Source organism: Molossus molossus, unplaced genomic scaffold (assembly GCF_014108415.1).
Source record: "Molossus molossus isolate mMolMol1 unplaced genomic scaffold, mMolMol1.p scaffold_m16_p_6, whole genome shotgun sequence".
Lineage (NCBI taxonomy): Eukaryota > Metazoa > Chordata > Mammalia > Chiroptera > Molossidae > Molossus > Molossus molossus.
This window is the reverse complement of record NW_023425399.1, coordinates 76576262-76597063: the sequence shown is the minus strand read 5'-3', so window position 1 is coordinate 76597063 and position 20802 is coordinate 76576262. Positions and strand designations below refer to the sequence as shown.

The 20802-nt window shown below is 46.3% G+C and overlaps 1 protein-coding gene across 4 annotated transcripts in view; it reads right to left on the bottom strand.

The window, feature by feature from the left end:
• Positions 1-281: 281 nt before the first annotated feature.
• The window catches only part of LAMA3 (laminin subunit alpha 3), a 249933-nt gene continuing 229412 nt past the window's right edge, over positions 282-20802 (bottom strand). For all 4 annotated transcript variants that reach the window (XM_036245198.1, XM_036245200.1, XM_036245199.1 and 1 more), the window contains 10 exons: positions 20573-20704; positions 19083-19236; positions 14408-14577; positions 10984-11167; positions 8394-8534; positions 6112-6268; positions 5872-6002; positions 4050-4143; positions 1438-1557; positions 282-673 (listed from right to left, as the gene is read on the bottom strand). In XM_036245198.1, the coding sequence (XP_036101091.1) occupies positions 528-673; positions 1438-1557; positions 4050-4143; positions 5872-6002; positions 6112-6268; positions 8394-8534; positions 10984-11167; positions 14408-14577; positions 19083-19236; positions 20573-20704 (1429 nt within the window). In that variant the 3' untranslated portion in view covers positions 282-527. The remainder of the gene's footprint in view (positions 674-1437; positions 1558-4049; positions 4144-5871; positions 6003-6111; positions 6269-8393; positions 8535-10983; positions 11168-14407; positions 14578-19082; positions 19237-20572; positions 20705-20802) is intronic.

Genomic DNA, 20802 nt, shown 5'->3' with positions numbered 1-20802 from the left:
CCAGTACGTGCTCAATAATTATTCATAGAAATCTGTGTTGTAGGTAACACATTGAACGGGTGCTGAAGAATTAATACGATTAACAATGACCATCAAGCCACTGGCTTTATGTTAATAAAACATCATAATTTAAAGAGTACACTGCATTAATTTAACCTCATAAATTATAACCTCTTAACAGATGTAAAATTTTTGTATTTCTAAAGTGCTTTAAAAGATATTTATTTTTTAACAAGTGGAAAATAATGTTCTTTAAAAGACATTTCAATTTTAGTGGAAAATGATATTACCAAAAAGCATATAACAATTTGTTCATCATCTTCGAGAAATGGAATTTTTATATAAAATACACATGTAGCACTGAATGGCAAGATGATGGTTATGTATAATCAAAGTTCAAACTTGGATTTGCTACTGAACCGCTCGCATGGTGTCGTAAGTCAAGGATGACCTTGTGCAGGGAGAGGGAGGTGCGTTGGTAATCAGTGACTTTAAGGTGAATTTCCTCACTGTGTCATTGGTTTGAGTTAGTGGTCAGGACAGCCGTTCAGACTGACAGTCCCCTGGACTTCCGCAGCTTCGGTGACAGCGATGGGAATGTGGTTGACTTGAATATTCTTCAGGCAGCCGAAAAATGATTTCCAGACAGGGACTTTCAGAGTCTTTAACTCGGCTGAGAGAGGGAAAGGAGAGGCATTCAATGGATAATTCATACTGTCAAATAAATGAACCCAATTTAAAAAATAGATTAGAACTAAAGGGACCCAGGCCTCAGCTCACCCAGTCATTTCCTTGCTTTGAGCAGGTACCCAACACCCCACCTGCTGGGATAAACCAGCACAAGGCTACTCCTCCACTTCCTCAGAGAAGTAGATTCCACAGGCAAATCAACAGATAATAACTCTAAGCGTGAGTGCTTTCTGTGGGTCACGGAAGACCCGTAAAATTAATGACCAAACTATTTGGACGGACATAAAACAATGAAGAATGACAAGACTCTTTCCAGGCAAAATTCCAGTCTTGAACTTGACTCCATCTCAACCTGCCTGACTGTCCCATTCTGGCCCCACAAAGCTTAATAACTCACCAGTAAAACCTAATGCCTGGAGGGGAGAAACCAGTCTCTCAGCCCCTTTCCCGATTCTTCGCTGCTATCAGGCTTCTAGGTTAACGCAGGCTCTTAAGAGAGGCTTACAGATTACAGGCTTGGGACAAGGAAGCAGGGGTAGTGAGGCCTGGGCTGCCATTAAATGTGCCCATTGCTGGCAACTGGGTTTCGCCACGTGCTAGAGCAGAGGGCTTCCCCATGTCCACTGTACAGTCAACAGCTGCTCTACTGGCAGCCCATGGGCTGGGGTATCGCATGTGTTGGGTTAAAATGGAAATGTTAAGAGCTGACGTGGAAAAACACGGCACAGACGTCATGAGGAGCGTTACCTGGGACACCTCCAATGTGCAGTGGCTCCCGAGTGCCGGCAGGCGGGAAGGGGAGCCGTCCAGCCGTGTAGCTGCTGACCCCATCCAGTTCCAGGTGCAGGATGTGCTGTTTTATGGTGACTGGAGGGAAAGCACATTGGTCAGGTGTGACCTGGGGAGGGCGCTGCCCACTGTTCACTGTCTACACTGGTGTGAAGACACTGGCTTCTTCTTTTTGTTTTTTTCTTTTTTAAAATACGTTTTTATTCATTTTATTTGATTTTTTAAATTAATTTATTTTTGTTACCAATGTTTCTCCTTTTTTTCCCCATTGACACCCTTCTCCCCATACCACCCACCCTGTTCCTGGCTTTGTTGTCCATGTCTATTGGTTATGCGTACATGCATATAAGTTCTGTGGTTTATCTCTTCCCTCCCCTCACCACCCACTCTTCTGAGGGTTGTCAGTCTGTACCCCACTTCCACGTCTCTGGGTCTACCCTATTCCTCAGACTGTTATGTTCATTATATTCCACAAATAAGTGAGATCATGTGGTATTTGTCTTTTTCTGCTTGCCTTGTTTCGCTTACTTTAGGATAATACTTTCCAGGTCCCTCCATGTCGTCTCAAAGGATAAGAGATCTTTCTTTCTTACAGCTGCATAGTACTCCATTGTGTATATGTACCACTGCTTTTTTATCCATTCATCTACTGATGGACACTTGGGCTGTTTCCAGATCTTAGCTACTGTAAATAGTGCTGCTACAAACATGGGGGTACATATATTCTTTCTGATTGGTGTTTCAGGTTTCTTAAGGTATATTCCTAGAAGTGGGATCACTGGGTCAAAATGGTAGTTCAATTTTTAGTTTTTTGAGGTAACACCATATTGTTTTCCACAGTGGCTGCACCAGTCTGCATTCCCACCAGCAGTGTACTAGAGTCCCCTTTTCTCCACATCCTTGCCAACACTTGTTGTTTGATGATTTGTTGATGGCGGCCATTCTGACAGGTGTGAGGTGATATCTCATTGTTGTTTTAATTTGCATCTCTCTGTGCATCACTAATCAGTGATGTTGAGCATTTCTTCATATGTCTCTTGGCCATTTGTATGTGCTGTTTGGAGAGGTGTCTATTTAGTTCCTCTGCCCATTAAAACACTGGCTTCTTTCAACTCATTCCTGTTGGACCTGTGGGAGCACTATTCCTAGGAATTCAGTCAACCTAAACATAAGTTCAACTATTTTTCCACACCAGGTGGTGTTTGGGTCCCTCCCCATATATTGCAGAATTTAATCCTTAAAATTTGTGAGAAAGATATCATCCTATTTCCCAGAGACTGATTCCTAGTCACTGAGGAGCGTGAAGATGGCTTGTTCACCAGCTGAACAGGATTCAGGCCCTGGGCTCCTATCTCCAGGGGCCATGCCTAAGTCCCATGACCTCAGCTTCTTCCCAGGAAGACACTGATTTCTGAAAACTGATGCCAAAGGCAGTCACTTTTGACTGTCCAAGTAAAATTCCTCCCATGTTAATAATCTTTTTTTTTTTTTTTTAATCCTCACCAGAGGACATTTTCACATTAATTCTCAGACAGAGCTAGGGAGAGAGGGAGGAAGAGAAAAGGAGGGAGGGAGAGAGGGAGGAAGAGAGAGGGAGGGAGGGAGGGAGGGAGAGAGAGGGAGAGAGAGAGAAACACATTGACTGGTTGCCACCCGCATAACTCCAACCAGGGCCAGTATAAACTGCAACTGAAGTACATGCCCTTGGCCGGAATTGAACCCAGGACTCCTTGGTCTGAGGGCAGTGCTCTTATGCTGAGCCAAACTGGCCAGGGCCATGTTAATAATCTTAATTGCAATGAACTCTTGGCTTCCTGCCCTGTGCCCTGCTTGTTGACACCATCTGGGACAACCACTGCAGGGAAAGCCTGGTTTCATCTTTTGACCAATGGATTAAGACCTGCCATGGCCAATCAGAATTACATAAATTGTATCTTCATTTGCACCTACATTGACCAATCAGAACTGCACAATTTAGAAACATCATTTGCATATAATTGGGAACTTGGGCAGGAACTTTCTCTATAAAAGATGGCCCTCCTTTGTCTCAATGGAACAGAATTTAGGTTGCTACCTGAATCTGTGTCTTCTGGGCTGCAGCTCCTTTTGCTCAAATAAATGCTTTTTTATTCTTTACTATAGTCAAAATATTATTATTATTATTATTATTATTATAATTATATTGTTGTTGTTATTAATTCTCACCCAAGGATATTTTTCCATTAATTTTGAGATAGAGTGGAAGGGAAGGAAGGGGGAGAGGGAGAGAGAAAGAAAGAGAGGGAGAGAGAGAGACACACCGATTGGTTACTTCCTGCACGACCCTGACCAGGGTCAGGGATGGAACCCACAACCCAGGTACATGCCCTTGACCTAATATCAAACCTGAGGTCCTTCAGTCTGCAGGCTGACATTCTAACTGCTGAGCCAAACCAGCTAGGGCATCAAATTAATTTTGGTTTACAATGTTAACCTGGTGGGCTGACCCTGGTCAGACACTAATGGATTAATAAACTCTGGCTGTATTTGGAGCATTCAAATCAGATGAAAAGGGAGACTGGCTGCCATACCTGCCACAGAGTGCCACTGTCCATCACACAGAGACTGCTTTGGTGTGACCGATGTGAAGATCCCACCTGCTTCACTGTCCACAGAGGCCATGACCTGGAACATACATGCATTTTCCTAATTCCTCCAGAAAGACAGGTGGAGCCACTTCCCCTGCCCTCATCCCTTCCCAGCACTTCCACCCTGACAGCGGTCCCCGCCACACACCAAGTGACCACATGGGGTCCAAGGCTTTGCGAGAATCTCTCTGCTGCATCCTTTTGAAGCAAGCAAGCTGCGTGTCCAGAGTTCTGCCTGAAGTTGCTGGCTAAGGCAATGAGCTCTTCCCTCTGCACCCGAACCCTGCCCCCATCAGGCCTTACTCAAAGGTTACTGATTAACCTCAAAGATCCTCCTTAGCTATTAATATGTGACAGTGGCTTTGTTTAGAAAGATGTGTAAAATTTGGAAGGCAAAAGTGCTGGCTGAGCCTACACCCTGCTGCAAAGGGCCAGCCAATTAAAACAATTCCATGAATGCATGACTTATAGAGGGTTCGCATCCAAGGATCCAACAAGCTAATGGATTGCATTTGTACTGGGCATGTGTCAGGGGTCAGGCACTCAGCGTGCTGCCTTATAGAATCCCGAATTCCTGTTCTCTGGGCTAGGATCCTCCAAGTGCTGAATCAAGGTGAATAAAATGAGAGGACTAAAATAGGTGTGGATAAATAATTTACATTTAATTTGCATGTAGCTAGACAGTTGCAGCCTATACTCAGGGAATTTTTGAGCTAACCAATGTGACCGCTGTTATGATGGTCATAGGTCTTGGTTTAAAAATTTTTGAATATTTTCCATCCAGCAGCTCACAATGGAGACTCTCCCCATACCCTCCCCTGCAAAGCCAGCCTTGTCTCAACCACCCGCAAGCAGGTGGCCGCCTGCTTCTCGCCCCCAGAGGCCTGCCCACACGTAAAGGCTGCGACGTAAGTAAACGTGTTCTGAAAGTTTGGGCCATTTTATTGTCTTCTTGGAGTTTTCCCCTCATGTTTAATAAGATGTGTAAGGATAAAGAAATGGCATGTTATCCATCTTTTCCTCGAGGCCTTAACCAAGAGAGGCTTCCTAGAAGAATCTGCTTTTAAAGAGATTTAGTAAAAAAAAAAAAAAAGGTGATAAGGTGATATAACAGGGTCATGAAAATCCGATATGGACAAGGCTCTGAGCGATGGAAAGGCCGGTGGCAGAAGCATACCCTGAAGAAGGAACCCATGAAGGCCAAAGGAAGCCCGGGTGGAGGCCTGGTGGCCAGTGTGGCTGCAGGCACCAGGACAAGGGGAAGGTGAAGCTGATACAGTGGACACGGGGCGTGGACATGGGTGTGACAGGTGAGAAAATGGTCTTCATGAATTCTGGCTCTGCCCTTACGAATAAAAGTAGAGATATGACCAGGGTGATGGGGAGAAGAGAACAAGGGACACTGACTGAGTATATGGCAGCTTCTATTCTCGTGACAGAAGCCCTAAGATAGAAGCATTATTATCTTCATTCTAAAGAAAAAGAAATTGAGCCTGAAAGAGGCTCAGGAGCTTCCCTAGGGCCAGGTAACTAAGTGGTGCCACTGGAATTCAGCCCCGCTTGCTGGAGTTTTCCCAATTTTCAAGAAGGACAGAAAACATGAAGATCAAATTCCTTGCTCAAGGAAGGGGGTAAGTCAGCCCTGGAGTCAGGTCTCTTAAATACAAGATTGGATGCCACTCCTTCATCACTTCACCTGCTGTGGTTTCCAAAAACGGAACCCGCTTCCGATGCAGGGGCACGGCCCTGCCTGGCATCTGCCTACCTTTCCTGCCTCCATGGAGACGCGCAGGTGCCTCCCGGGCTGACTGCCGATGTGTATCAGGATTCCCGTGAGACTTCGCGGGCGGATGCTGAACAGGAGCTTGAATTCTGGCTCCAACAACACAGAGTTAGCTTTCAAAAGAAAAAGAAAAGACAAGAAGCAGTTAAAACATCATAATTCAAGAAAAAGGATGGAGTTCTTCAGACTCAAAGACATAAACTCTTCCAAACTGCTCCTTACCTAGTTTGACGTGACCACCTTCTTGGGAGAAATAAATGCCTTTTTCCAAAGAGCCAGTCAAGCAAGGAGACACCCCAGAGCTTGTAGAATGGGTGAGTGGTTTTGAATCCAACTGAAAGTTCCGCAGGCATCCCACAAAGCTGTTTTGGGGGACACCCTGCAACCAAGCAGAAGAGAGAGCAAACTTCGTTACTCAGAACCCCCAGAAAGGCAGGGGCAGCCAAGGTTGGGGCAGGGGCAGCTGTCTGCTAAAGGTGGAAGGCTGGGGATTTCTTCTTCCTGTTTCAGTCAGGGGGCCTGACTGTTCCATTTGGCTCTCTGCCCATAGTTCCAAGAAAAACCTGGATACCAGATGCTTGGTGGGTGGTCAGATGTGAAGGTACCACCAACCCAAGTGGCATGCGTGCCAATGGTGGAGGTTGCTCTCGAGTGCTGGGACAAGAGCAGGAAGGTGACCTGACCCTGGTCCACACAGGCAGAGCTGCAACAGGGCACATTTGCACTGTACACTTCACAGATCTCCCTGTCTCCTTGGTGTACCAACCGCTTCTTCGGAGTTCACGAGCTCATGTGATTGCTTAGTGCAGGGCAGCTGCCTGAAGAGGCCAAAGCGTTCCCAAAATAATAAAGTGTGCAAAGGTTCCCTCCATTGTTAGGCTCGTTGAACGCCTTAAAGTGAAAGTGAGCCTCCGTGGGCATGCATGGAGGCCTGCGCCCGCCTAGCACTGGCCTGGACAGCAACTCTCACCTGGGCCCAGGGGCGCGCTCTGGGTTCTGTGATCCCTTCAATCATACACCGGATGTTTTCCGTATGTGCATTGGCCTGGGGTGAGGGGCTGTAACGCTCATGAAATTCTCAAAACAGTTGAAGAATCACTGAATGAGATCCCTAAACTCCCTTCTAGAATTAGTGCCGTTGGGACCCTGGACTCCCTTTTAAGAGAATATGGTGACACTAGAGACGCATGTGGTGTGAGTGTCAATGGTATAGTACTGATCGGGCTCCTATGACATTTTTGGTCTCAAGATTTTCCATCTTATGCCATGAGGCGCTTATAGCTGAGACCCAGCTCAGACTCTCCAGGACAGACCACGGCCCCACACTGAACCCTGGCTGGCTGCAGGCTTCGGTGTTCAGCAGCAGGCATGGTTTGGTGGGAAGCGGTCTGTCCTTCGAGAGGATTTAGAGGACAGTAATCCAATGGTAATCCTTCAGGAAGGCTGCAAAAAGAACCGTGGCTTGTAAGAATGTTATAAATGAGGTGCTACAGACTGTCCCTGATATTAGGAGGCCGTGTAGGATTTATCCAGGTCAAAAAAATACTCAAATTGTACCCTTCAAAGGCTAACCCATCCTGTGACTTTGCTGAGAGGGAAATAGGTACAGAGTTTTCAGAAAAGCAAACAATAACATTGAGTATCCTCCTTAGCAATTAATATGTTACATATGTATTATATATTACATATACTATAGTATGTTATATATCACTTAGGATATAAATGTTATTATGTATAATTAAGTAAAATAATACTTTATGACTTGGGGCCATGGAGAAGGCCTGAATCCACTCCTTCAGGGCCTGCCTGTCTCAAGCTGCACCTTTAAAAAGAAAGGCTACCTCCATGTTCATAGCAGCACTATTTACAATAGCTAAGATCTGGAAACAGCCCAAGTGTCCATCAGTAGACGAGTGGATAAAAAAGCTGTGGTACATATACACAATGGAGTACTACGCAGCTGCGAGAAAGAAAGATCTCTTATCCTTTGAGATGACATGGAGGGACCTGTATTATCCTAAGTGAAATAAGCCAAGCAGAAAAAGACAAATACCACATGATCTCACTTATATACGGAATATAATGAACATAACAGTCTGAGGAATACGGTAGACCCAGAAACATGGAAGTAGGGCACAGACTGACATCCCTCAGAAGAGGGGGTAGGGGGGTAGGAAGAGATAAACCACAGAACTGATATGCATGTATGCATGACCAATGGACATGGACAACAAAGCCCGGGATGGGGAGGGGGGTACCAATGGGGTAAAAAAAGGAGAAACATCTGCAACAACAACAACAAAAAAAGATTAAATGAGATCATAAATGTAAAAAAAAAAAAAAAAAAGAAAAAAAAGAAAGGCTAGGGCTTATGGACATTAATTAGATTATTTTGAAAACTATTTAGAGTATTTTGATATTCTTGAATACCTTGTATAATTATAATGATCACATCATAAAGTGAGTTATTTTTTTATCTAAGGCTCTGAGGCACAACTCTTTACCTTTGGCTTCCCTGAGGGAGGCGATCCCAGGTAAACTGATGCTCTGAGGCTGAAGGTGGAATTTCCAGGCAAACGTCCCTCTGAGGCCCTCAGACCATCTATAACCAAGCGCCCCTTTCCTTCATCTTGTCCAAACGTCACCTTGATAGTAAAGAAAATGAGTTCATCATATTTTTGCCTTTGACAGTTGTTGCTGTATTTTATTTACTGGGCGCAGGGAATTTTTAAAAAATGTTTTTTCTGTCCCTCAAGTAACTTTAAAAAAAATCAAAGATTTTTCTCCCTCATGTTGTCATCATTATCATCAGCTGCATCATCATTTTGTGATATGTTAGATATTGAACCAAGTGAGCTAAAAATGTGAGCAAAACCCCGTCTGGTGTGGCTCACTGGTTGAGCGTCCACCCTGCACCAAGGGGTCACTGGTTCGATTCCTGGTCAGGGCACATGCCCAGGTTGTGGGCCTGATCCCCAGTGGGGGCATGCAGGAGGCGGCCAGTCAATGTTCTCTCATCAATGTTTCCATCTCTCTCTCTGTCTCCCTTCCTCTCTCTAAAATCAATAAAGAAAAAAGAATTTAAAAAAAATTATGAGCAAAACAGAAAAGGTTGCTCAAAAGTGAACTAATAAAGATGTAATTAATCTGGAAATTCATAGAAAATATAAACAACTGAAGAGCCAAAGGACTATAGATATACCCAAGCAACAAAGGAGAAGGAATAGTTTGTGCAGAACTGGGGGGTAGGGTGACTCACACACTCCCTTGAGCAAGGGGCCAGTGGCTACTTCTCTTCTAACGAGGAACAAGTTTTCTAAACTTGGCTAAAAGTTAGGATTCCTGAGCTCCACTGTCGATGGGAGACTGTTCACCAACGGCTCCCGAGTTATACACCCAGCTGTGATTTCTGGCCTCTGCTGTCTACTGAAATGTGGGCTCATGTGTCCGATAGGCATCGCAGGTCTAGGATGTTCACACCAGAACCCCTGCTCCTCCCCAGTTCTAAATTGCTCCTTGCCTGGCCACATTCACCCCCTCCCCAGCTTTTTCATCTCAGCAAGTTTCACTATTGACTCAATTGCTGGTCCAAAATCATAGGACTCAACATGGACTCCTCTTTCCCTCACACTCTACATGCAATCCATCAGCAAGACCTCTTGTGTCCGCCTTTGAACACAGTCTGGATGGTCCATTTCTCTCCACCTCCACCACAGCCTCTAGAAGCACAGGCACTAGCATCGATCTGGTGTACCTACTTCTACTCTTACCCTCTTTAATTAATTAATTAACTTTTCTTATCCTCATCCGAGGACATTTTCCCATTTTTTGTTCAGATAGAGTGGGAGGAGAGAGGAAGAGAGAGAGAAACATCGATGTGAAAGGGACACATCGAGTGGCTGCCACCTGCACGACCAAGCAGGGCTGGGGACAAACTGCAACCGAGGTACGTGCCCTTAGCGGGAACCGAACCCGGGTCTCTCTGGACCGCAGGCTGATGCTCTAACCACTGAACCAAACTGGCCAGGGCTACTCTTACCCTCTTTTAGTCTCTTCAGCTAAAAAGAGTTTTGAAAACATAAACCAGTTCACCCAATGGTCCCTTTTTAGTTTTAGGCTCTCCAAACGCTTCAGAGACACTCAAACTAAAATCCAAAATCCTTGTCTTGGTCTTCAAAACTTAAATGATTTGAACCTGCCTTGCTTTTGAATCCCATTTCTTACTCTTTCCGTTCTGTTCACTCAGCTAAGTCCTACCTCAGGGTCTTGGTACCTGCTGTTCCCTCTGCCTGAACACCCTCCCTATACCTTCATGTGATTGTCACCTCCCGGAAAAGGCCTTTTTTCACTACCCGATCTAAAATAGTCTCTCCACTCAATTACTTCCTCACCTTGCTTTAGTATTTTTCTCAAAGCTCTTACTAAGATCTGACATTACAGTGGGGATTTTTTGTTTATAAGCTCCAGGATGGCAGCTCATTACATCTTTGTCGACTGAGTACCACTTGTCAAATCGCTTAAGTTGTCTGAGTTTCAGTTCCCTTATCAGAAAAAAAAAAAAAATTGGTCCTTTCTTGCCTTTCTTTCTTTTTTTTTTTTATCCTCACCCGAGGACATTTTTCCATTTTTTGTTCAGATAGAGCGGGAGGGAGAGAGAGCAAGAGAGAGAGAGAGAAACATCGACGTGAAGGGACACATCGAGTGGCTGCCACCCGCACAACCCAACCAGGGCCAGGGACAAACTGCAACCGAGGCACGTGCCCTTAGCGGGAACCGAACCCGTGTCTCTCTGTACCGCAGGCCGACGCTCCAACCGCTGAGCCAAACTGGCCAGGGCTCTTGCCTTTATTTCTTTAAATCTGGGATGCTGGAGGCAAGAGCTGGGAGGCTAGGGGTGTGGGTCTTGATACTTGTGCTGTAGAGAAGGATCAGAGGGGGGCCTGGAGGCCTGGGGACTGTCCTGAAGGAGAGAGATGGTCTAGGAAGCCAGGGTGAAGTAGGGACAGGGAGTGAGACACCTCAGGAGGCATGGGGGTGGGGACTGAAGAGGCAGCGGTCTCCAGTGCTGAGGTTCCGATGCAGCCCCGCTCTTACCGTGTGCCAATTCCCGTCATTGCACTTCTCTTTGCTTCTGAGCCTCCATTTTTTCCCTTCTGCCCCCAAAGCAAAGACCAGTTGCCCCTTTGAGAGATAAAGAGCCATAAAGGAGTTCATCATGCCTGTGTAAAACACAAGCCCTCTGGGGGATGTTGTCTGCACGTCCACAGAGAACTGTGACCTGTGAGGAAAAGAAAGCAACAGGCAAAGAAAGAAAGTCGAAGTTTTTAATGTTTTTCCAAATCTTAGAGGCTGGGGGAGAGGGTGAGGAGCAAATCTCTGAAGACCCTCTATTTAAATGAATAGACTGAGGCATGTGCTGCTTAAACCACCTGTCCCTCTGGGAACTTTTAAAAGTCATTACATTCAGCTGTTGGAAGTTGTGTTGTGTAATTCCCTCACTGAGCTGGGGAACAAGGTGGGAGTTTTGCAGGGAGCTTTGCTGGTGGTGGAAGTCCCAGCACATGGCAAGGAGGAAGATGCTTTACTTAAAAAAAAACAAAAACCAACATTTACAAAAATTATGGTAAAATATACATAACATAAAACCTACCATCTTGAAGTGTTCAGCTTAGTAGTGTTAAGTACATTCACAACGTTGTACAACCCATCTTGCAAAACTGACACTGTACCCATTAAACATCGACTCTGTATTCTCTGCTCCTCCAGCCCCGGGCAACCACCACTCCACACTGTGTCTGAATTGTACCACTCTAGGTACCTTGGGTAAGTGAGACCACACAGTATTTGTCTTTCTGTGGCTGCTTATTTCACGGAGCCCTCACACCCCTTTTCACCCCTATGAATATGCGATCTGTTTTGTATACAGCCAGGAGAGTTGTTGAGAGCAGTGCGAGATCGTTTGAGTAACAAGGATATGATTTAAGCATTGGGTAAATGTTTTCTTTCTGTAAGACGCATTTAACACAGAGGCACAGAAGTGCACACCCACCTTCTCCCACCCACCTTTATGTTTGTTTCTCAGACCTTAATACCCCACCTGTGATAAAATAGGAATTAAACAAGCATCATGCAGTAAAAGCAGAGAATAAAAGTTAATATTCATTTGCACGATGGTTACATATCATATGCACATCTGGCTAAACAAGCTTTACTTTCTATGAAAACTCCATTCATCTATCCATCTATTTATTAAAAAATTTTTTTTCTTTATTGATTTTAGAGAGAGGTAGGGAGAAGGCGAGAGAGATAGAAACATCAATGAGGGAGAACATCGACTGGCCGCCTCCTGCATGACCCTCACCGGGGATTTGTCACACAACCTGGGCAGGTGCCCTGACCAGGGATCAAACCAGCGACCTCTTGGTGCAGGGGTCGATGCTCAACCACTGAGCCACACCAGCCAGGCTTTCTATCCATTTATTTATTCATTCATTCACCAAATATTTAATGAGTGTGTAGTATGCACAAGACACTGGTGGGCACTGAGAACTCAGTGGTGCACGTTTCATTCCTCAGCTGTTTATGGGGCACGGGTGCACTGAAGTGGCTGCCTGGGCATGCAGTGGGAGGAGGGGGTGGGAGATGCAGGCTGTCGGCACCCATTCCTCGTGGTTTATGTTTAAATGCACACCAGACAGAAGGCAGGAACTGGGTCTGTCCTGCTTAGTTACAAAGATTTAGCTACTGAGCCCAGCCAGTGTGGCTCAGTGGTTGAGCAATGACTTATGCACCAAGACGTTGCTGGTTCGCTTTCTGGTTGGGGCACATACCCAAGTTTTGGGCTTGATCCCCAGTGGGGGGCTGTGCAGGATTTCTCATCAGTGTTCCTATCTCTCTCTCTCCCTTCCTCTCTCTCTAAATTCAATAAAGAAACATATTTTTTTTAAAAAGAATTAGTGCCTTGGCCAGTTTGGCTCAGCGGTTAGAGCGTCGGCCTGCGGTCCGGAGAGACCCGGGTTCAGTTCCCGCTAAGGGCACGTACTTCGGTTGCAGTTTGTCCCCGGCCCTGGTTGGTCGTGCAGGTGGCAGCCACTCGATGTGTCCCTTCACATCGATGTTTCTCTCTCTCTCTCCCTTCCTCTCTCTCCCTCCCACTCTATCTGTACAAAAAAAAAAAAAAGGAAAAATATCCTCGGGTGAGGATAAAAAAAAATAAAATAAATAAAAAATAAAAAGAATTAGTTACTGAATTGAATTAAATGGCACTGCATATGAAAAACTTGGAGGCAGACTCAAGAAGTGGAAGAAAAAATCATACTGTTAACTTCTCTTTGCTTTTCTATACTGTGAGGCTGAGCCAACACAGATGAACTTTAATTCTTCAAATTAGCAAGTTTCCTTGGGGGTAATGTTCTTTAAAATGAAGACGAAATCTATATTTGTTACATTAAACCAACCAGATGGTGACACTGCTCAGTATTTCTCGTGGTGTATCCGTGTGAGTGCGGAGGTTTGGAAAATGAGGGTTAGCCCGTTGAAAGAAGATAGTAGAATTTACTATAGAATTCGAGTACTTTACATATGTGGCCTTGGTTAGCAGACTTGACCTTTGCTCTCCAGAATTATTTCTCACAGCAACATTCTTTCAGAAAAAATGAACTTAATAACGCCCCCTTGCCCCCAAAGGCAGCAGTAGGAAGCCTGACCCTCAGGCCACACTGCAGTCTGAGGCCCTTCCCGCCAGCTCCTTCCTTTCCATCCGCTTGCAGGGCGGCAGCCCCCCAGCTCCGCTAAAGGCTCTCTTTGCCGGCTCCTGCCCCGCCCCTTGATCTACAGGAACAATAAAGCTCCTGCACGTCAGATCCCAGCCTGCAGGGCCTGAGGCCTGAGCTCACGCAGCTGGCAAGTGGCTGAGCAGGGATGGAAAGCCAGGTCTTTCTGACCTCTGGGAAATTCTGCTCCTATAGATAAGTCATAAGAGAATTTGTGGCACCTTTTTATTTAGGTCTCCTTCAAATCACATGAAAATGACAAACCTTGTTTTTCTACATTTTTTTTCTGGCATAATTAACGTCTCTGCTCATTCCTTCTTCCCCAAAAGAGATGCAACTTGTCAGCACAAAAAGTCCAAATGTATTCTCTAAAAATGGTCTGTCAGGCACTGAGTATACCGAAAAGAATGATTTTCCTCTGATTATAGAATGCAGGGGGAGAAAGGTGATTTATCATAGAAATAAATAGCAGCTTTGAAGAGAATTATCAGCCTTATTTTTAGAACACTGTCAGTTCTAAGCCAGAGCCGAGCTGTTTGTCTCAGCCTCGAGCAGCACGTCACGTGTGCTTTCCCGCTGTGGGGAGGCTGTGTCCTGGACAGGCCAGCACCTCGTCACAAAAGTGGCCGTGCCACCATCCTCAGCGACAGGTGCATGGTGTCATGCCAGCGAGCCTGCTCTGGGGCAAAATCACAGAGTCAGGTTCTGAGTGTGGGGACGGGGCGGGTAGGAAAATTAAGTAATACCTGGGTCGTAGCAATTCCTGGGGAAGCATGAACAGCAAGTGGCTGGTGGGACTGTCCCCAAATCTGAGAGCTCCGTGACTGGCCTGGGTTCCAGGAGGCGATGGGCATGACTGAGCATTCTGCCACACAGGCACACTGCTCTGGGAGGCCACTGGTGTGTCCTGCAATGGCTGTATGGGAAAGAAGCACAAAATTAGGGCCACAAATTATCAGGGGGAAGAATGAAGAATGCTGATCTTGCTAAGTGCCTAGCTCAGCTTTTACTTTGGAACCTAAGAGAGGAATTCAATACATATGGATTCATCCTTGGGGAGGATGGAGGTTATTCACATCCTACAGAGGTCTGCTGTCTTTCCTGCCAGTGTGGCACCGGGAGCCAGTGGCTGTCCAGAGGCCCTCCCACCACAGGGCTTCCTTGGAACCTGTCCTTGAAGCCCCTCCCACCACAGGGCTTCCTTAGAACCTGTCCTTGAAGCCCCTCCCACCACAGGGCTTCCTTGGAACCTGTCCTTGAAGCCCCTCCCACCACAGGGCTTCTTTAGAACCTGTCCAGAGCCCCTCCTACCACAGGGCTTCCTTAGAACCTGTCCTTGAAGCCCCTCCCACCACAGGGCTTCCTTGGAACCTGTCCAGAGCCCCGCCCACCACAGGGCTTCCTTAGAACCTGTCCTTGAAGCCCCTCCCACCACAGGGCTTCCTTGGAACCTGTCCTTGAAGCCCCTCCCACCACAGGGCTTCCTTAGAACCTGTCCTTGAAGCCCCTCCCACCACAGGGCTTCCTTGGAACCTGTCCTTGAAGCCCCTCCCACTAAGGGCTTCCTTAGAACCTGTCCTTGAAGCCTCTCCCACCACAGGGCTTCCATAGAACCTGTCCTTGAAGCCTCTCCCACCACAGGGCTTCCTTAGAACCTGTCCAGAGCCCCTCCCACCACAGGGCTTCCTTAGAACCTGTCCTTGAGAGCCAGGAGCACTGAGGCCAGTCAGTGGGCCACAGAGCTGCCGACCTGTCACCTGCCCTGGGGCCACTCACTCGGGCTTTAGCAGTAGGGCAGTGCGAGGATCAAGAGAGGATCCTGAAGGTGTGGGGGTCCAGTCTATCCCCACTTTCATCAAAGCTGACCCACGCCCAGAAGTCTGAGCTGGATGGTGCTTTGGATTTTTTGAATGGGACTGGGTTTTAAAGCAGAAAACAACCCTAATAAATATCTAAAGTGACTTAAAAAAAAAAAAAAACTGCTGGAAGAAACCAAGACTCACCAGCCCCCTCCTGTCTCTTCTGCAAAGCCCAGATTCTAATGATCTGTCCATTCCTTTCCTAAGGGGCTTAGAGCTCAGGGGGGCTCTCCATTCTTCAAAGTGAATGTGGGAATTCATCTTGCTAGGAATTGGTTCAGGAACAAACATGTGAGCCCTCCTGGCCAATGAGCCTTGAGGGGAAGCCTGGGGTGCGGCCTCTGAGAATGGTTTCCTTCTCGTAGAGGGAAAGCCAGGCAGATCGGTGCTTCTGGTGCTGGGCATTGTCGCGTAAGGGTATGCCATCCTCCGCTGTGCAGCACAGAGCCAGGATGGCTGTGGGGAGGCAGAGCCCAGTCCCGATGTGCCAGGCCTCAACCCACCTGTGTCCCTTAACAGGACACATAGCCCTCTTGCTGGTTAAACCATTTTGCAGCGGGTTTTCTGGAGCTAGCAGCTGAAGGCTTCCTAGGAGTTTCGGATTCCTTCAAGATCAGGTCTTCCTCCCTGACCAAATTTCTAGATAAAGTGCCCAGAATGCAAATCAGTTCTTTAACACAGTCTGTGCTTGAACATTGCTGAGTGGGGATGTTCGATCACTAGAAAGTTAAGAGAATTGCTTAAAATCACAGCCAGATCTGGACCCGACCGCAATTTGGGATCTGAAACTGTAACCAAAGCACTCCTTTTAATGGCTTCACATTAACTATCAAAAAATGTCAGCCCTGGCCAGTTTGGCTCAGCGGTTAGAGCGTCGGCCTGCGGTCCGGAGAGACCCGAGTTCGGTTCCCGCTAAGGGCACGTACTTCTGTTGCAGTTTGTCCCCGGCCCTGGTTGGTCGTGTGGGTGGCAGCCACTCGATGTGTCCCTTCACATCGATGTTTCTCTCTCTCTCTCCCTTCCTCTCTCTCCCTCCCACTCTATCTGTACAAAAAATGGAAAAATGTCCTCGGGTGAGGATAAAAAAAATAAAACAAAACAAAAAAAAAAATGTCAAAATTATATTAGGCCATTCAAGACGCACCTGATCTGGTTCAAGGGTGATTCCAAGCGTACCTCCCCCAGTCTGTTCTCCATCACATCTCCCTGTCCTGGCTTCCCAAGCCTGCTAGTGCCGCAGGTGAAGAGCACATTCTTTGGGATTCTACAGCCCCAAGCTTCAATTCTGAATCTATCATTCATTGACAGGACACATTTTTTTTTAACCTCTCTGAGACTCAAGTTCCTGGCATATAAAGTTGGCATTTATTCTGCTCGCAGAGGGGTGTGCTGAGAACTGAAAAGAGACGGTGTGAAGATTTGTGAAGATCAGAGAGAATGCACAGAAAATGTCTTGTACCTGTGAGTTCCACCCACATCCTGCCTCCCAGCTTCGGCCTTCTGCTCACGTAGCAATAACACTCACTTGTCTGAGTTCAACCCATACTCCAGACTCGGTTCAGGTATCACCTCCTCCAAAAGGACACCCTGATCCGGGCAGCAGAAAAATGTCTGCTGTGCCACCCTGCAGCATGTTTTGTCCCTTTCCCTTGGGTTATTAGTGTGTGTAATAAAAATAATCATCATAATAGCTAATATTTATTGCATGCTTACTACATGCCTGGCACTTTTCTACATGCTCTGTGTTTCTTATCTCATTTAATCCTCACAACACTATGAGATAGCACTATTATATATCCTCATTTATGTTGCAGAAATAGACCTACCGGGAGGTTAAATAATCATTGAAGGTCACACACCTAGTAAGTGATAACACCTGATACAAACCCTGGACGTCTGACCCCAAAGTCCAGTTCACAACCACAAAGCTTTGTTGCCTTCTGTTACTGGGCTTTGGGAGGCAGAATTAATGTCTTATTCCATCTAATCTGGGGACTTTCACAGAATGGGGGGGGGGGTTAATACAGCATATTCATTGGTATCTCCCAGATCAACAGCCCCAGTCCCACCCGTCTGCTGAGGTCCACTCAGAGACACTCGACAGTCTCCTGCCACTCAATATGCCACAAACTTCACTTATTCTCTTTCCCTCCAAATACGTGTCTTGCCCTTGCTCCATGATGCCATCTCCATCCATCCAGTAACCAGACTAGATGCCTCAGAATTCTATTAGTTCCTGCCTCTCCATTGCCACCCACATTCAATTATGCCATGTATATTCTATTTTAAATAGCTTTGAATCCATTTCCTTCTCTCCTTCTCCCCCATCACTGTGCTAATTTAGTCTCTCAGTAATTTTCAGCCTTACAGTAAAAAAAAAAAAAAATGAATAGATGACTGCGTTCCTGATGGGGCAGGTCTAAAGATGTTCTTTCCCTAACAGTGAAATGACAACCCTTTGGGATTTATGAAGTATATTTCTTCTTAATGGCATAAAACATTTCTATTAGGTACTCTCTATTAGACTCCCCCAAATCACCCTACAGCAGGCAGATGTTGGCAGACAAGCCGTGTGCGGCTGACGGGAAGTAGAACGTGTGCTGAGCAGAAGCACACGCTCTTGAGAGCGCACGGGCTCTGGAGTCGGGCTGCCTGGGTTTGATTTCAGCTCTACCTTCCATCCGCGGGAGGTCGGGCAAATTGCTTGCCTTTCTAAACCACAACATCCTTTTCTGTAAGATGTGGCTAATGACAGTCCAGTGCTTCTCTCATAAGGTTACTTAAAATCTACTTAAAGAGCTTAGCGCGATGTCTGGCACTGGAGGTGCTCAGTGTTATCTGCTAGTCATATTAATTGTCACCTCAACACAGAGAGGTCACACGATTGACCCCAGGCAGAGCAAGGCATTCTTTACGTTCTAACCCTATGTTCAATTCATTAGGCTTCTTCTGCTCCTCCAAACAAGTACCTTCTGTCCTTTCAGAGTCTCTCGGTGCTGCGCATTAGAGTCACCTGGGGAACCTGACAAACTCCTGCCACCTGGACCCACCTCGGGAACATCTGACTTCATTGGGTGGGATGCAACCTGAGTGTTGGAATTTTAAGTTTCTCATGTGCAGTCAAGGTCAAGGCACACTAGTCTCAGCAAGGCCAGGCTGCACGTGTGTGCCTGTCACAAGAGGCAAGCCGGAGGGGTGCCTGTGGGGAGCAGGGGCATGGTCCCTTTATTCTAGAGATACTCACGGTACCTGCTAGAGACACAATAGAAATACAAAACAATAAGACATCAGCTACAGAAATTTGGAAACCCAAGTCAAGGTTCTGTTTGTTCTGTGACTGCAAAAATTGCCAAGTTTTCGTTGATACAAAATAAAAGCTACAAAGAAAACCGCTTTGACCTTCGGCACAATTCAGCTGTTGATGATCTATCACATCCACTTCCTGGAGGCACTGACCACCATAGGGCCAGGTGAGCCACGCCCCCCTGGTCCTCCCTGCCCTCCCCTAACATCTCCCATGAGATGGCAAGAAGCAAAACCCGGAATAAGGTTTGACACTTACCTGGTTGATATCGAAAGTCTTGGCTTTGTTAAATCGTGCAGAACCTTTAAGCAACATTAGAAAAGGTGGCTTGTTCAGGTGACAGCTTCCCAGGGACACATCTCTCTTGTGAGATTTAATGGCCAGATCCAGGATTTCGGGACCCTTCAATGAGCTGGAATGAGGGCAGAAAGAAAGCCGCTGCCAAACTCTGACACATCAAAGAAGACACCTTGGCAGGGAGAGACTGTTCCCGAAACACACATTCTTACGGTCACGGTTTCTGGGTAACCTTTCATCTACCTGTACCTACACCTAGAGGCGTCATTAGGTTCACAGAGGATGAGAATATGCTGTGTCCACCTCTGTATTCCCTAAGATGCCCAGCCCCTCCCTCGCCAGCAGAAGGGGGTGAGAACTTTTCTTTTTCTTTTGAACATCCAGGATTGTGGCACAGCCAGAATACTCCAGTTCTTTCTTTGGAACGAGTGTCGTATAGAAATATGACGACAAAATATGCAGACAGGAGAAACTGGACGATCTCGAACAGTGATTTGTAACCCTTTTCACCTCATGGCACATATCAACTAATTACTAAAATTCTGTGGCACACCAAAAACGATATTTTTTGCCGACCTGACCAAAAAATAAGTATGATTTTGATTCATCCAATCTGAATGGCTATTGTTGTGTTGGCTGTTGTAGTTTTTTCTTTGACAACCCAAGGGAAAGGAGGTCAGTGCCCCTGCTACATGGTCAGGTGTCGCATGTCTTAAACATTTTTGTGGCACACCGGTTGAAAATCGCTCACCTAGAATGATGATGAACATAAGGAAGCCTCAGGAGTGAGTTTAGGAAAGGATTTTTCTCACTGCATTTGAGTAGGCAGGTTTCACAGCTAAGCCTGCTTTATCTCACAGTTGTTATCCGAGACTGGATGGACAGTAGGAGCCCACAAGCTCCTGACAGGCTGTCTGAGGTTCATGACCAGTCCTGGGTGCCCCGCCCCCCTCTGCCCTGGGGAGTGTCTTGCCTCTTATTTAAAATAATCATTTTATATCAAAAGGAAAAAAACTATTAAGACATTTACTGCAAGCATCAGGCTCTATCCTGTCTATGAAAAGTCACGTTCAACGCTGTGGTGGTTTGGTTTCCTAGCACTGCACGGGTCCATGCAATTCTTTGAAAATAGGGAAACTGATTGAATTGTGCAATCTTGATTATGATGAAGTAAAAATTTCGGTGTGAATACTTTTCAGTAACATAATCTGAAACTTAGTTTTATTTAAACCTTTTCTAAGGTTATGTGCCACAGCTGCTCCTACAAAGGAAGGCTGGGCTCAGGTGTTCTTTCTTAATTTTTGGTTGTTGTTGGTTTGTTTTTAACGTGTGTACCCTGCCAAGGACATGATTTTTGGAAAGGCTGTGGTAATCCGACTCCATGAACAAGCCAATGGCATGCCCTCTGTACCGGCAGGTCATGCTCATCCTGGAGAGCAAAGGGCACGCACCTGTGGACATAAACGTTGCTGATGCAGCCCTCGAAGTCACTCCCGCCCAGACGCAGGGCCTTCTGGGAACTTGAAAGTCTTTGTAGCCTTTGGCTACTTTTCATAGGCTGGTCATCCACGAGAAGCCGGACTCTGAAAGAGGAGGGAAGCAGAACACGGGTGAGAAGTGCTGGAAACAAGAAGGTTGTCACCTTGTGGTCAACTTACTGTCTCCAATGCAGACTCAAGGT